Here is a 15279-nt window from a genome sequence, read left to right as displayed (position 1 = left end):
CTTGCACCATAAAGGCTAGAAATTTGCTAAAGAAGTGGAGGTTCTCAAGAAAGTGAATTGTGCATTAATAATTGAATCCCTTTGAAAAACACTGCCTTAAGACAGGATTGGGAAAGAAGGCAAGGAGTTAATGAGATAGGATTGCTAAGAACGCAAACTGAACAAATGTACAAATGTTGCAATAATTTGTCCAAAAGCCAATGAATTACTAATCCAAGAAGTATGACCAGGGAACTACTTTTAGGCACGCTGAGGTAACTCAGCATGCCCAGTGGGATGTGATGTTTCTTTAAAAGAGCAGGTGCCCATGTCATGTCACCATCTACTTTTGTTTCAAGAGTGGTTTGCCACATGGCATGGTGTTACTGCTCAAGAAACTGCGGTTGGGCATGCAAAACTAGTCACTTAGTTCTCTGGATCTAGGCCTGTATTTATATGTGTTGGATTTCCTACTCTTGTGCAATTAGTGCAGATATTTACCATTTTAAAAAAGAAATAAAACATCAACATTAAAACAGATACTAAATCAAAATCCTTTATGTCATAGTTTATTCCCTTTGTCATCTCCGAAACATTTAAAGTCAACGTAATGTAAATTCATGTTATCATAATAACTGGAAGGAGCCTTGCAGGCCACATAGTCAAAACCTCTACTTGATGCAGGAAATCCAGAGCTAGTTGATTCTATTGTTGAGTTGCTCTCAGGTCACATCCACACCATACATTTAATGCACATGTCTGTCACCCAAAGAATCTGGGGAACTATAGTTTACAAACACAGAGCTACAATTCCTAGCACCCTTAAACTACAGTTCCCATGATTCTTTGGGGGAAAGCCATGTGCTTTGAATGTATGATTGTGGAGGTAGCCAAACTGCAAGGAAGCTGCAACCAAGGTCTACCTTCCTGTAACTCAAAGATTCAATCCTTCCCCTTTAGAGGCAGGAGAAAGCAAGTTTTGCCCTCTTCTATGTGACAGCCTTTCAGATAGAATGTTAGGTATCATGTCCCTGCCCCAGTCTACACTTGAACCAATTCCAATGCATTTACAGCCTTCTTGAAGTGCCGCACCCACAGCAGACACAATACTCCAGATGAGATCTGACCAGTTCAGAATAAAGTGGAACTATCACTTGTAAACTGTAGTGCTAGTAATGCAAACCTACAGATGTGAAGGCCTGAACCTCCCACCCTATGGGGGAACATTTCCCCCCTGTTTTTTCACCAAATTTTCAAGGGGGGGGGAACTGAAAAATTTGGAAAAACCTGGGAAAACTCCATTTCCTCCCCAATTTTTTCCAGGCATTCACATCTCCATGCAGACCAGAATTACATTAGCCTTTTTTGCGGCCACATCACTCTGCTGACTCATATTCAGTGATGGGCCCCAAAGACTATTTTCATCTGTACTACTGCCAAATCAGGTAGCCCCCATTCTATAGTTGTGCATTTGATTTTGCCCTCTAAATGTAGAACTACTGCACTGAATTGCTCTGCTGAATTTATTTTTGTTGGTTTGGCACCAGTCTTCCACTCTGTCAAGGTCATCTTAAATTTATTTCTGCCTCCTGAAATGCTAACTATTCCTCCCAGTTTTGGGTCATCTGCAAGTTTGAGAAAGATTCCTTCCACCCTTTTACCATAGTAATTGATAAAGTGTGCCAGCCTCAGTTTAAAAAATCCGTACTGGATTAAGTTCAAGTCCTGGAAAAGTCAAAATTCTGTAAAAAACCTACAACAGCTTTCTAAGGCAAACAGTTAGCATTTCTAACATTTTAGACAAACCTTCTTTCCTACCCAAATTGTTACCAAGTCATAGAACTAGCTGTGATGCTGTATGTTCCAACTTGTATCATGCGGAATTCACAAAAAGGGTGGAGAGAGAGAGAGAGAGATTTAAGGTTTATAAGGATGGCAGAACTGAACCCTTCCCCCTAGCATGTGCTTTCCTCTTCCAAAGGGGGCTTCTTTCAGTCTCTGAGCTCTGCAAGGAAAGACAACCAAGTAATTTGTGGGGAGGGAGGATGGACAGGGTATGGTTCAGCATCCATCCCATCTACTGTTAATGTGCTTTAAATCCCTTCTCTCAATCCTTCTGCTTTATGCAGACTGAGCAGTGACCTGATTGCAACACAAAAGTCCGCGACCACCTCATCTAATTTGGCCCCAAATCTAGAAACCATATGCATATTTGAATGTTTTAGGGCAGTGGTTCCTAACTTTTCCTCCTACGGATCACTTGAAAATTGCTACGGATCTTGGCAGACCACTTAATAAATTTTCTGCCTGTTGTGGCAATTGTCATGTACTGTACTATATTCTACATAAATTTTGTCTTTTTTATTGCTTTCTTATTTCCTATCTGTATTTTATTGTATTACCATTTTAATTCCATAAAATAAAATATAAAATACAGAAAATAATAAAATACAACGTAAGCAGTCAGAATACAATTAGAAATCTAGGAACATTTAATGTGCTGTGCCCACCATTCATAGCTGCTGCTCCTGCTGTTCTTCACAGACACACTATGGACCACCTGAATGAAGCTCACAGGCCACAGTCTGGGAACCCGTTTTGGGGCCATAAGGCTAAAAACATATAGCACCACTCCTAGAACTCAAGCCTTGCCCCCAAAAGGTTAACAACCTAAACATCTGGTTAACAAGAATAGAGTCGCTTTCAAATTACAGTGTCCCCCAGTCTGGTCCTTTCCAGATGTCTTGAGATTATAGTTCCCATCACCAATAGTCAGGGATGATAAGAGAGTTGTGGTCAAAAATTTCTGGAGAGCGCTAAGTGGTGGTGGTGAACGCTGTCATAAGGGTTTGACCCTATCTGTGTATTAAGATTTTCCTCAGAGACCTTTCTTTTGGTCCCACTTCCAGAAATGAGGTTGATGCTGGCTGGAAAGAGCCTTTGCAACAGCGGCGCCCCAGCTTTGGGATTTTCTCCCTAGGGAGGCATAAGTCAAGTGTTGCATCTTTCCAGCTCTAAATGAAAGCCTTTTACTTAAAGGTCTTTTAATGTTCTGGACTTTTTCTATGCTGTGCCATTTTAACTGTGTTTTTATTTTCTGTTTTTGATTGTAATATTCATATTGGTTTTTTAAACTATGTACTGCTTATTTTTATGCATTGTCAGCCACTTTAGGCATTAATCTATCATAAAAAATAAGAGCTACCATAATACTTTAAGATTGGGGATGGGGAGATAAGCATACATAACATATTAACTCTTTGCCCTAAATACTCTGATGGAGACTATGCTCAACTCTCCTTGTGCTTGCTACACAGCCTCCTTTAACTTTGATGATTGCAATAGAGATCTAAGCTTGCTGGACTTTTCCATTCTTTTTACAAAGGAAACTTTGGCACTTTCGTTGAACAACGCCCTGGTAGATTGTAAATAACTACTTGTTTGCTTGCCTAAGGCAAGTGAGAATCAGCTCTTCGCAATTTGGCAAGCATTCCCCCCCAATCTATTTCAGATTATATGTGCACTATATGGTTGCCTGCTTTGGGGATTTTACACAAATTGAAAAAATGGGCTTCAAATATTCAAACTGCTAACAAACTTGGACAGGTAGGCTAGTAGAAACACAATTATCTGCTAGTAGCTTTTCAGGGAAGGCTTCGTAATTTGTTTTCCCTTTTCATAAAAAAAACCCGGAAGCCTATTTTGTTCTCATTCTCTGCTGTAACTAAGGAAGTTGCTGTATACTGAGTCAGACCACTAGTCCATCTAGCTCAGTTCTGACTAATCTTGACTGGCAGTAATTCTCCAGAATTACAGGTATAGAATCTTTCCCCAGCATCACCTGCAGAGGCCACTGGGGACTGAACCTGGAGTCTTCTGCATGCAAAACAGGTGCTCCTCCCACGGTATGCCAAACCTTCAACTCCGACTCCTCTATTTTTCTACTGTCCGACTCCGACTCCACCCAAAATTGCTTCCGACTCCACAGCCCTGGAAAGGGCTGTAAATGTCTTTTTAAATTGGAAGCTCTCGTAGGAGCATTTTTATCGCTGCCTGAGTATGCGCTGATCTTGGCATCACAGCATTTGTCTTCATCTGGGTCCTGTGTCATACACTGACACACAAAATGTTTTCCATCTTGAGTTATGGTGAAATGCTCAATTACAGCTGACTTCATGGGAAGCTTCTTTGACATTTTGAATTTATATTTTAAAAAATTTGTCAATTGAAGCCGGAATCGGAGTCGGTACATTTCTACTGACTCCAACTCCACCCAAAATTGCTTCCAACTCCGACTCCGAAGCCCTGGGTGCTCCACCACTGAGCTATGGCCTTTCAGTGTGTACGCTAGTGGGACAAATACAGAGTTGTATTCCACGCTAGTCCTACACAGAGCAGACTCACTGAAATTAATGAACCTACGTTAGTCATGCCCATTAACTTCAATGGCTCTACTCTTGAGTAGGACTAACAATGGATATCACCTACTGAACAACAGAGGTCACGTCCAGTGTTAGTTCTATTTAAAATAACTGAGGTTCAGAAGTTTCAGTGGGTCTGTTCTAAAATGTAAACAAAATAAATGCACATCGATCCCATTTCCCTCCCCTTCCTCTATTTCCTACAGTGGATTATAGACTGCAAGTCCCTGGGTGCAGGGACCCTACCTCTTATACTCTATGAAGCATCACACAGGTCAATAGAATGGACAGACAAGAGCTCACAGGGGGTTCTGCAATGGATGCTGCCTTACTGTTGTAAAGCTATCTGGGGAAGTCACAGAACAGATTATAAAAAATTATTTAAATTTAAGGAATGCCATTACTACCAAGGCACATATGAGTCCAGTTGAAAAATACTCACCTAGCCACAGTAAGAAGAAACTTTTCTAAATTAAAAAAAAGTCTGTTTTAGTAGTGACAGTCAGGGATGAGAGAGAAAATTCCATTCTGTGTGTGCAGTTGGCAACACTGGACAGATCCCATATTCATCAAGGATAAACAAAAACAAGAACACTGTACATCATTCCAAGTATTACATAATCAGAAAATATGTGGTTCTGAAAAGCAATCACGTGTCTGTGTCAATGGGCTTGAACACATTTCTGTGGATTATACCTCTACACTGAAACTTGCATTGCAAGGCAAAGGCTGTCACATGCTATTTCCAGTTCAAACCGCATGGCTGTACTACTTTATATGGCATCTTGAAGTACCTCCTGAGCTACAACACTTCATTTATTATACTTATTTTTTTTTACAAGAATGTGGGAAATAATGTAGGGCAGGGACTACAACAAAAGGCAGAACTTGACATTCCAGCTTGGCTCCTGAGAAGTTCAAAGAGGACCCAGATGCATTATTAGCTGTGAGCTTATTAGGTGGTGAACCTGTCAAAAGCAAACCTTCAAAGTGTGAGCAGGTTTTGCCTTACTTTTGCATAGAGCTAATCTACTGACAGTCCAGCCATGTAGTTATTTTCAAGAAGTCCTGTAATCAGAGACCTTAGAACCAGGACTGGAAAAAAATGTTTTAAAGTCCCCTATAGCTAATCCAGCTAAAACGTTTAAAAGGACTAAAATTTCTAGAACCAAGATGAGACCTATGTGCTTGAGATTTGTCCAGCTCTGTTTAGATCCCAGTGATAACAAAACCAGAAAAGCAAACCTGGGAAGGCACATTAGGGGTGAGAAATATTAGGCCATATGCTATCCTTGCTTCCAAACAACTTTTCGTTTACAGTGTTGCAGGTTTGCCTCTCTTAATTCTTAACACAAAGATGACAGCAGCCAGTTCACAATTGGTTGATGGTTACACCCTCAGACCTGGAAGCCTCCTCCCTAGTCTCAATTATTATAATAATTATATTTAGATTTCGATCCCACCCTTCTAAAAGGAGCCTGGATGTAAGAGGCCTGGTTGTCAATACTCAGTGAAGAGGGAAAAGACTCTGTACAAGCTCAGATGAATACTCCCTTCAGACAGCAGAACAAGCTCTGACATCCAACCCAGACTCTGGTTCAAATGAAGCCTATTTACTGAGATAAGAGAATCCATTTTCCAGAATACTGGTGAATATGCATTTTAGTGTTACGTTTGCAGTTCTCCCAATGCACTTTTATCTTCATTTCGAACAATATCTATCAAATATTTGTTTCATAAGCCAAGGTATTAATTCCTAAATGAATTACAGCTGACTGGCATAACCTTTTTTGTTTTCCTGTTGAACATTTAACGAAGTAAATAAGTAAACTCTTCCATAAGCTCTGGGAGAAACCAAGGAAAGAATATCAAATATTTGATTGCCCAAAGACAAATGGGGCAGGGTGGGAGGAAAAAGGGGTGAAACCCTTTTCTTGTTCAAAAGCAATTGCAGTAGCACTTTTTGAATGGGAACTGAGCCACCTCCTTGCTACATTCAGTCTACCTGTTCATAGAAGTGAAGGATGCAAGCAAGGTAGAATGATAGGCCTACCAACAGACCTCCTTCCAAGGCTAAAGAGGAATCACCGGTTATTTTGTGTCAAGTTCCGGTCTCTCCCAGGCTGCCTCTGCTGCACAGTGAGAATCTGATAGCAGACACAAATCCCTGTAAAGAGACACCCCACTGGACACAATGCTAATCCACACAAGAATGGGTAGCCCCAGTGTACCTTCTTCCCCCTATCCTGTAAGCAAGTGCATTCCTGTCTATGAAGTCTGCAGCTAAGTCACAACAACTCCCCAATGCTAAGTGGAAGTTTCACCTGTTTCAAGTTTGGGATAGCTGACTAGACTCTCCATCAGATTTAGGATGCGCTGAAGGGCTTTGAATGAAAAGGTTGCCAGCCAAGAGAAAGCCAGTGCTGCTTCTCCACTCACTTTCTCCCCACTTAGCAGCCTCACAGACAACACATTGCAGTGGTCTAATTGGAAAGTTACGAGGATGTGGATAAAAAACAAGGCTGTCTCTGTCCCTAACTCTGTAAAAGCAGCTCTGGATGACATAGGCTTTCTCCAGAGAGAAAAATGGATCAATGAGCTCCCTCAGACTAAAGCCTGGTCCGTAAAGTGACTGCAGTTCCCTCTAGAACAGGTTGACCACCACTAACCTGGGGAAATGAACTTTGTTTTGTCTGGATTTGTTCTTCTTCTAGCCTACATTTGTGCTGTTCTCACCAGCTTTACATAATGTCTATTTCTCTCAGCAAAATCCTACTCCCAGAACTCCACACATCAATGACATACCAGGCTTTTTGTCTACGCAATTGAGCACCTTCCCATAAGCCTTTGTTGCACAGATTTGTACTGAAAGCTCCTCAAGGCAGAGACCACCTCTCTGCTCAACACAGTGGATTTCCATGAGACTGCTGACCGAGTTAAGAGCGCAAGATCAGCAACGTGCTAGATGGGATACTCAGCATTTATCAAGTAAGCCTTCCTAACTTTAACAACAACAACCACCTATAACAACAACAACCACCTAAACTGGATCTCCCCAGTTAAGACAAAACAATCATCTAATGGAATAAAGGAAGCTGAAAGGCGGTGAGAGGACTCTATGAAGATGTCGGGAATAAAGTTTCATAGGCCTATGGAAGTTGCATTGGACCACAGAAGGAACCTTACATAGCTCCATCTTAAGTTAAGCAGGTACAAGCCTGGCAAGTACCCATGAATATTGCCTTCAATTCTTTAGAGAAGGAGTAGGATACAAATAAATAGCCCAAAGCTTTCCAATTGTAGAAAGCATCTACAATAAATCAAATCAAACAAGTTCCTATATCACACTGTTTGCATTTAATACTGTACTGACTGGGAGTGGGTTGGTGCTCCTACCAAACATCCATTCAGTGAAAGTTTGAAGAGAGCTAAAGTGTTTCTGAGGAATTTGTTCTTATCTGCAAAGGGAGAGGCACGTATTTAAGGATTTAGAAACTGCACTTTTGTGAAAAATACAATACAAAAAATTACAACAATAAAAATATCAATAAGGCATCAGTAAAAAAAAATCAGAAAAAAATCCATAATACTGTTGGCCTGCCTTAATAGCACTGTTTCAGGGTCTAAAACAAGACAGGGATGATTCCTGCCGAACCTCTACTGGCAGGAACTTCTACAGGGTGGGGCCTGCCATACTAACAGCTTGGTCCCTGGTAAAGACTGACCAAATGCCAGGAAAGTGAGGAACCACAAGAAGTGCCCCATAGAGGAGGTCAGTGGTTGAGATGGCACATAAGGGATCAGACAGTCCTTAAAGTTCTGAATAAGAATGACAGCCCTACAGCCATATGCAAAAGGTAGATTGTGCCCAAGCAACTCCATCAAGCAGCAGGGACAGGCGCTTGAAGTAGTTTACCCTGTGTTAGCTTGCCAGTTGTCAAAGGTGAAAGACAATGATCCCCAACTAGCAATCCTTACTCTGTGTTGGCAAAGACTGAGACAAACAGCACTGAGAAGAAACAGAAGGAAGCGGAAGAAATGGGCAGAGCAATCCAAATGAGGGGAAGCCGGTGGGAGTGGAGGGCTGGCAGAGGAAGAGCCGGCAGGAAGCTCTGCTGCATCCACTTGCCGCTCAGGAGCTGCCGGCCTGGCTGAATGCAGGCTCTGTTAGGAACTGTGCCCGGGAGCTGGAACAGAAGAGCCGGCTCCCACAAATAGCCCTACCTGGGAGTACGAACTCTCTATAGACCAACACTGCAATTATTTTTCTCTGCCGACCCTTTTGCCAGCAAATTTTTCCTGTGGATTAAGACTTGCGGGAGTACTCTGAGGGCAACTTGGATGCCACTTAAGTCCCCCTGCAGCTCCTCCCCCACCAAGTCCCCCAGAACGCCCCATTTTCTGGACTACCGCCAGCTCTTCATCCCTGTGGACCTCCAGCTGAGCTGGCAGGGTCCAGCAGCACCATGGCTGAGCCAGGATGAAGGGCTTCTGCTGGCAGACCCCGGTGGTACCAGGAGCCTGCCAGCTCAGCCAGGGGTCTGCCACATCCAACTCCCCCCAGCCCAGTGCAAATAATAGTTGGATTGCATCCTCAGTGAGAATTAAGTGAAGCCATAGGTAATGCAGAAGTATAGGGACCCAAACAGGTTCAATTCTCTTTAAAAGCATTTTTTTCAAATTCAAATGACATTTTAAGGTGTTAAGTTGAATATTTTCATATAAAATATGCTATAAAAGTTTTAAAATACCCAATACCCAAAACTGATTTAGCCAAGAGTTAATGTATACAAATTGAAATAGTATACGGCCAGCTTGTGTTCTGTATGCAGAGATCTGTTTGAGGCTGCCAGAGGCTCTTGCCTCATGCAAGGATAGCTGAAGTTGAAAGGGAAAATTCCCTTGCCTCTCCAATCTGTTACATGAGCTGTACAACCTAGTTGCTGACATATTCTGCTCCTAATCTATGAAATATTATGCATGAGGTCCCACACCCCTCTCCCATTTTCTATCAGTGAAGTGGTGCGGCTTGTCTGTCTGTCTGCTAGCTGATACGAAGGAAGACTTCATGGGAAGTGTTAATTTTCAAACATTCCTAGTAGTCAGGGTGTTTTTGGCTTCATATATATCATAATCCAGTTATCTATTGTGAAAGTACCCAAACAATTCTGCTATCCCCAAGAATAAGTCAGTAAGCGATGCCAAATTTCTTCACACATAATGCAGAGTAACACAGATATTAAGGCTGTTAAAATGAGATTGTAGCACTCAAACATGGCATTTTCAAGATGTGCTGCACACAAGGAGTGCAATACTTTTGCATAGACAAACTTTTGTTTCTGTAGACAAAAAAGCAAAAAAAGATTTCAGTTTACAAATTAGAGTCACAAGTAAGGTTGATTTGCACATTGTCTACCTGAAATGAAAAAAAAAGCCAACTTTCTCCCAACTAAAAAACAGCCTCCCTTACTTGCCTGCAAGCCAAGAGAGTGGCTACTTGGGAGAATGTTCCTTAAATTCAACAGAAGGCATGCACAGAATTCAGCTTCAGCAGAGGATCCCGCTTCAAATAGAAAGTGGCCCAAGCCCATTCATTAGCCAACATGTTGTACACCGCCCAGGGAGCCATTGGCTAAGGGCGGTTTATAAATGAAATTAATTAATTAAATAAATAATAAAATAAATAAATAATGACTTTCTATTTACGATGTAGTCACAATTACTAAATCATGCGGGCAAGAGCGGGATACAAAGTCAAGCCAACCAACCTGCCTAATGAAATAAAACTAAGGAAAGCTTTTTTAAAAAGTAGGCACCTTACTGCAAATATTACAAATCTGAAGCCGATATTAGGAAACAGTATGTCTTACAGTTCACAGTTCCTATAGTCTTAGCATGTTGTACCATAGTTCAAGATTCACCTGATGACCTTGAAGAGACACCTATCCTCCCCACTCTCCAACCCATTCACTGTCTCAAGCACTCCCTGTAGGAAACACTAAGTTAAGGGGAACTCCCCAACGATGGCATTATGGCAGAAGAAAGCAGCCTGAGTGTATGCTGGCACTTTGTATGAATAAGCTTAGCCAACCTATAAAATAAATGGCAAGAAAAATCTAATATCAACTAACCTAACTGAAATCAGGTGTAAGGTCCACTTAGGAAAAAAGTGCCTATGTGTAACCTCATAATGACACAGTGGGTAATATGTTAACCCAGAGTCCACAAGAACCTCTATGTCCAACACAAGACATGTGCAACATGCTACAAGCATTCCAACAAAGTTTCTGCCATCTGCCTTTCTGCCCATACACCATGCAATGAGAACTACCTTTGAGATATAGTTAACCAGGTTAAGTTCTCTCTGTTCATGTCTGTTATGTAAATTCTCCTGTTTCTCAAGTTTACAATATTCTCCTACTTTCCTGTGAAGGCTTGCATATAGCTCAAAAGGCAACCAGAGCAAAGTAGCTGACAGACTACTGAGCTGGAGAGAACAGGGTTCAAATCCCGGTCCAAGTGACTGAGTGACTTTGGGATGCTATTTCTCAGCTTAACCTACATCTCAGAACCATCAAGGGTAAAACTGGAGGAAGAAGCCCCATATATTACCCTCATTTTCTTGGAGGAAGGACAAAATAAAAGGTAACAAAACAAAAATATATTGTTAACTGGTAGGTTGAGAACATAAAGGCAACCAGAAAGTCTTTACGAACAGTTTTCACAGCAACTCTTCTACTACCAGGAAAGAGACTTTTTCCTCCTCCTCTGCCAACGTAGGCAAGTGACGTACCGCCTTGCATCACAGCCACTGTGGTGCTCTGAGTCACTCCTCTTCTCTACCTGCCCCAGCACAGCTTCCATGCCTCCATAGTACTCCATAGCTTGCATGTAAGTCTCTATCTCGTACCAACACAGCACACAATCCGCTCTTCTTCCTGAACCCTGGTATCTGAGGGTCCCCCTTGTCCTCTTTCACGCTCTCCTCCCAGACACATTGAACACACAGACCTTTCCTCCGAAGCCCCTCATGGGCAAATACTCACTGTGCTTGTCGTCAGCTATGATTTCAGAAAGTTAGGCCAAGTCTCCATGCCCCAGTCTATGTCCCCGCTACCAAATGGAACACAACCTCCTCTCTGCCCCGCATTCAAAAAGCTCAAACTCCACTATCTCTGGGATCCCTCGTTTGCTTCTCACTAATCTGACCCCTTGATACCCCTCCACCAAATTTATTCAAATTATCCCAACAAGTTCAACAGACCATGGTTTTTTACCTGACGAAATAAAATTTATTTTTTTATTTAAAGGGGTCCATAACTTTCACCAGATCCTCAAAGCAGTCTGTGACCCAAAAAAGGATAAAAACCACTGGGTTAGACCATCGAGCTGGGGAAAAGGGGGGCCAATATCCCCCAGCAATAAAGATTGCTGGGTGACCTTGGGCCAGCCACTACACTCTCTCTCTAGCCTACCTCGTAGGGTTGTTGAATAAAACGGGTAAGGACAACACAGAAAGCGAAGGAGAGAAAATACACATACTACATATCCTGCCGTTTGCTCTTTTAGAGAACGTCCCTCTTTATTTTTGGCACCCTGATCGTAATAAGCAGCTTTACTTTAGCAGAACGGCAGCCTAACACTTTCCAATAAAAAGTGTGGACTTTTTATTTTTTCACTTTTTCTAGGCTAAAGCTGCAACCTCACACGCAACTTACCTGAGCCTCAGCACGAAGTGTTGAGACTTCATCCAGGCAACCCAACAGTTTTGGGCCGACGAGCCCCAGCAAGGCCACCAGAGCCAAAAAGAGCCCCCCAACACAAACAATACCCCCTCGCAACTCCCCAAACGTGAAGAACCCCCTCCCCCATTCGGTTACCATGTGGCGGCAAGGACGACGACGTCTGGGGCGGCAGGCCGGGCGGGGGCGAAGGCGGAGGCGGCGGGAGTCCCGGCGCGGAAGAAAACGACGAAGACGAAGAGGAGGAGGAAGAGGTGGTGGTGGTGGAGGAAGAGGAGGGAGCCGGGCCTGGGCTTCCCCTCAGGAAGGCCGGCACGAACTCGGCGGCGTGGACATTGGGCACGAAGGGCTTGGCGTTGACGTTGAGATGCCGGCTGAAGGCCGCGCCCAGCAGCTGCTCCTGCTCCGCTGCGTCGAGCTGGGCCGGGTTGGGCACAGCCGCGTCGTCAGAGGAAGGTGCGGCGGCGGCAGAAGGAGGAGGGCAGTTCCCGGGCTCGATGTCCGCCTGGTCCCAGCAGTCGGGCGCCGAGTCGCTGCTGCTGCCGCTGCCGTTCGCCTCCATTTTGTGTGCCTGCCCGTCCCCCACAAGCCTCTGCGCTTCCCGAAGCGTCTCTCTCCCCCCCCTCCCGACGGCCTGGGAGGACAGCGGGGTGAGGTGGGTGGCGGTGGTGGGGCAGAAGAGGGAAAGGGGAGGGAGGAGGAGGAAGGGCGACAGCCGGGAACGCGGCGGCACCACCGTCTCGGCACTCGCTCCAGCCACTCCGCGTGTGCCCCGCCGCCTGGACGCAGTATGGCCTCCCCGAGCTGCCGTACTCTCTTTCCTTACCGTTCCCCCTCCCCACGCCGAGGAATCAGCGGACGGATGCCATCTTGGTAGTTCTTTCCCCGCTCCGCGTGCTTATCTGCGGCATGGGTGCTTCGAGGAGCGGGACTACAATTCCCGAGAGGCTGCGCGCAAGTGCGTCGCTGACAGGCAACATGGGAGACGAAGCGCTCTTTCTCTCTCTTCCCCCCCACCACGTCGTACGAATCGCACGTACGCGAAAACAACAATTCCCAGCTGCCATTGCGCGGCTTTCCTTTTTCTTTCAGAGGGGACTTGAAACGTCGCGCCGCTCGTGGCGAAGGAACTACAAATCCCAGCGGGCTGTGCGCTGCAACATAGTAGTCGGAACCCTGCGCTTCCTCTTAAAAGGAGATGGGGAATGTAGTTTATTGGATGGGGAGTATATTGGTATGGTAGTGGAGGAATGGAGGGAGAATCAGCTGTGGTTAGTTTGCGGAAGCGTAAGGAGGGCCAGAGCTGTGTAGTGGTTTTGTTGGACTACGACCTGGGAGACCAGAGTTCGAATCCCCACACAGCCAGTCACTGCCTCTCAGTCTCAGAGCAAGGCTGTAAAATCACCTCTGAATACCGTTTACCATGAAAACCCTATTCATAGAGTCGCCATAAGTCAGAATCGATTTGAAGGCAGTCCATCAAGGAGAGACATGCCGAATATGTTTCGGGAGAGAGGAGAGATGGGGAGGGGAACGCAAAAAAGGTCGAGGAAAGGGTCCTTTGAAGTTGGGGACTAGGGGACAGGAGGGGGAAGGGAAGGGAAGCAGCATACTAATTTTGTAGTAAAAGGAATGTTAAAAGAGGTTAAGATGGGGGACATTAGTCCTTTGAAACTGGCGGAGTGGATTAAGAAGGCAGTTGGAGATACTGCGTGTGCTAGACGAATGCAAGGGGGTGACTTGGTGGAATGTCAAAATGAGAAGCAATTGGAGGCATTTTTGAAACTTACACAATTGGGGAAAATGAAAGTTAATGTCAGTTGCTTCAGTTTGTGAGTGAAAGGAAAGGAGTTGTTCAGGGGTCCCTTTGGATATGTCAGAGGCAGGTGTTAAAGCCTTTCCCAACCTTTGGGTCCCCAGATGTTGCTGGACTACAATTCCCATCATTCCTATCCATTGGCTATGCTGTCTGGGGCTGATGGGAGCTGTAGTCCAACAACATCTGGGGACCCAAGGGTTGGGAAAGACTTTATGCGCTCGTTGGGGGAGGAGTGACAATGGTCAAGAGGTTGTGCTCAAGGAGGGATGGGGAACTGAGCCCATGGACAGTTTGCTCTTAAAGGGCAGGAACTTCCAGACTGTGTGTGTACTGTATAGGATATCATTTTTTTGGATTAGACCCTTTATCCTTCCCACATTGTGGTGTTTTTGCTGTCAGGCTTATGGACATGGGGCATCTGTGTGTGTCGGGGTTGTGTAAAATGTGGGGAGTGTGGGGGTGCCCATGCCTTTGATAAATGTGATGGCTCACATCCTTTGTGCATTCTAATTGTGGCTGTAATCATAGCCCTGTGTATAGGGGTTGTCCGGTGTCAAAAAAAGCTTGGGATATCCAATCTTTGCATGCAAAGGAAGGGATTTCTTATGCAGCTGCTGCTGCTGCACAGTGTAGGCAGCAGAGGAGGGTTGTGGCTGCTGATGTGGTTTCTACTCTTTCCTCTTGGTTTGTGGAAAAGCAGAAATGACACGGATGTTTTAGTGGCAAGGAAAGAGAAGTTTGCTGCGTTTATAGTTGAAGTTATTACCTACAGTGCAAACGGAGAGGAAACTGGAGAAGAAGAGGGTTGTATTACAGGCTGTGGAGAAATATGAAGAAGTGGGTGTTTTATCTTTGGTTTGTGAGCTTCTGTGGCGCTCTGAGACATAACATGCCTGGCCTTGAGACATCCAGTTGGAACACTCGCAGTTTGGTGGCACATGGCCAAGATGTTTTGAGTAATTTGCAAGAGCTGCCTGATTTGATTTGTTGCCAGGAAACATGGCTTGTAGAGTCTTTAGATTTTAATTTGCTGGGCTATGCTGCTGTTCAGAGGGATAGGGCAAGTGGGAGAGGGTGTTGCTATTTTTTTAAAGATGGCTTTAGTTATGCTGAGGTAGAAGTTGTGACTTCTTTTGAGTATCTTGCTGTGGATGTTCCTGTAGTCGGTTCTGATGTTCCTTTGAGAGTGTTTAATGCGTACAATCCATGTCTTCCTTCAAACGTAGATGTAGCTGGATTGAACTGTCTTTTGGAAAAAGTGGTGGGACCTTGTCTGTTGTGTGGTGACTTAAATAGTCACAGTTCCCTTTGGGGGAGT

At 44.3% G+C, this 15279-nt stretch overlaps 1 protein-coding gene across 7 annotated transcripts in view; it reads right to left on the bottom strand.

Annotated features, from left to right (window-relative positions):
• Window positions 1–13078, bottom strand: part of GSPT1 (G1 to S phase transition 1) — a 39409-nt gene extending 26331 nt beyond the window's left edge. For 3 of the 7 annotated variants that reach the window (XM_061600342.1, XM_061600343.1, XM_061600344.1), the window contains exon 1: window positions 12281–13078. In XM_061600342.1, coding sequence (XP_061456326.1) covers window positions 12281–12704 — 424 coding nt within the window. In that variant the 5' untranslated portion in view covers window positions 12705–13078. The remainder of the gene's footprint in view (window positions 1–12280) is intronic. The other 4 variants (XM_061600347.1, XM_061600349.1, XM_061600346.1 and 1 more) reach the window with 2 other exon arrangements.
• Window positions 13079–15279: the final 2201 nt, after the last annotated feature.

This window comes from Rhineura floridana, chromosome 17 (assembly GCF_030035675.1).
Source record: "Rhineura floridana isolate rRhiFlo1 chromosome 17, rRhiFlo1.hap2, whole genome shotgun sequence".
NCBI classification, from domain to species: domain Eukaryota; kingdom Metazoa; phylum Chordata; class Lepidosauria; order Squamata; family Rhineuridae; genus Rhineura; species Rhineura floridana.
The sequence above is the reverse complement of the archived record's forward strand: the minus strand, read 5'-3'. Positions and strand labels throughout refer to the sequence as shown.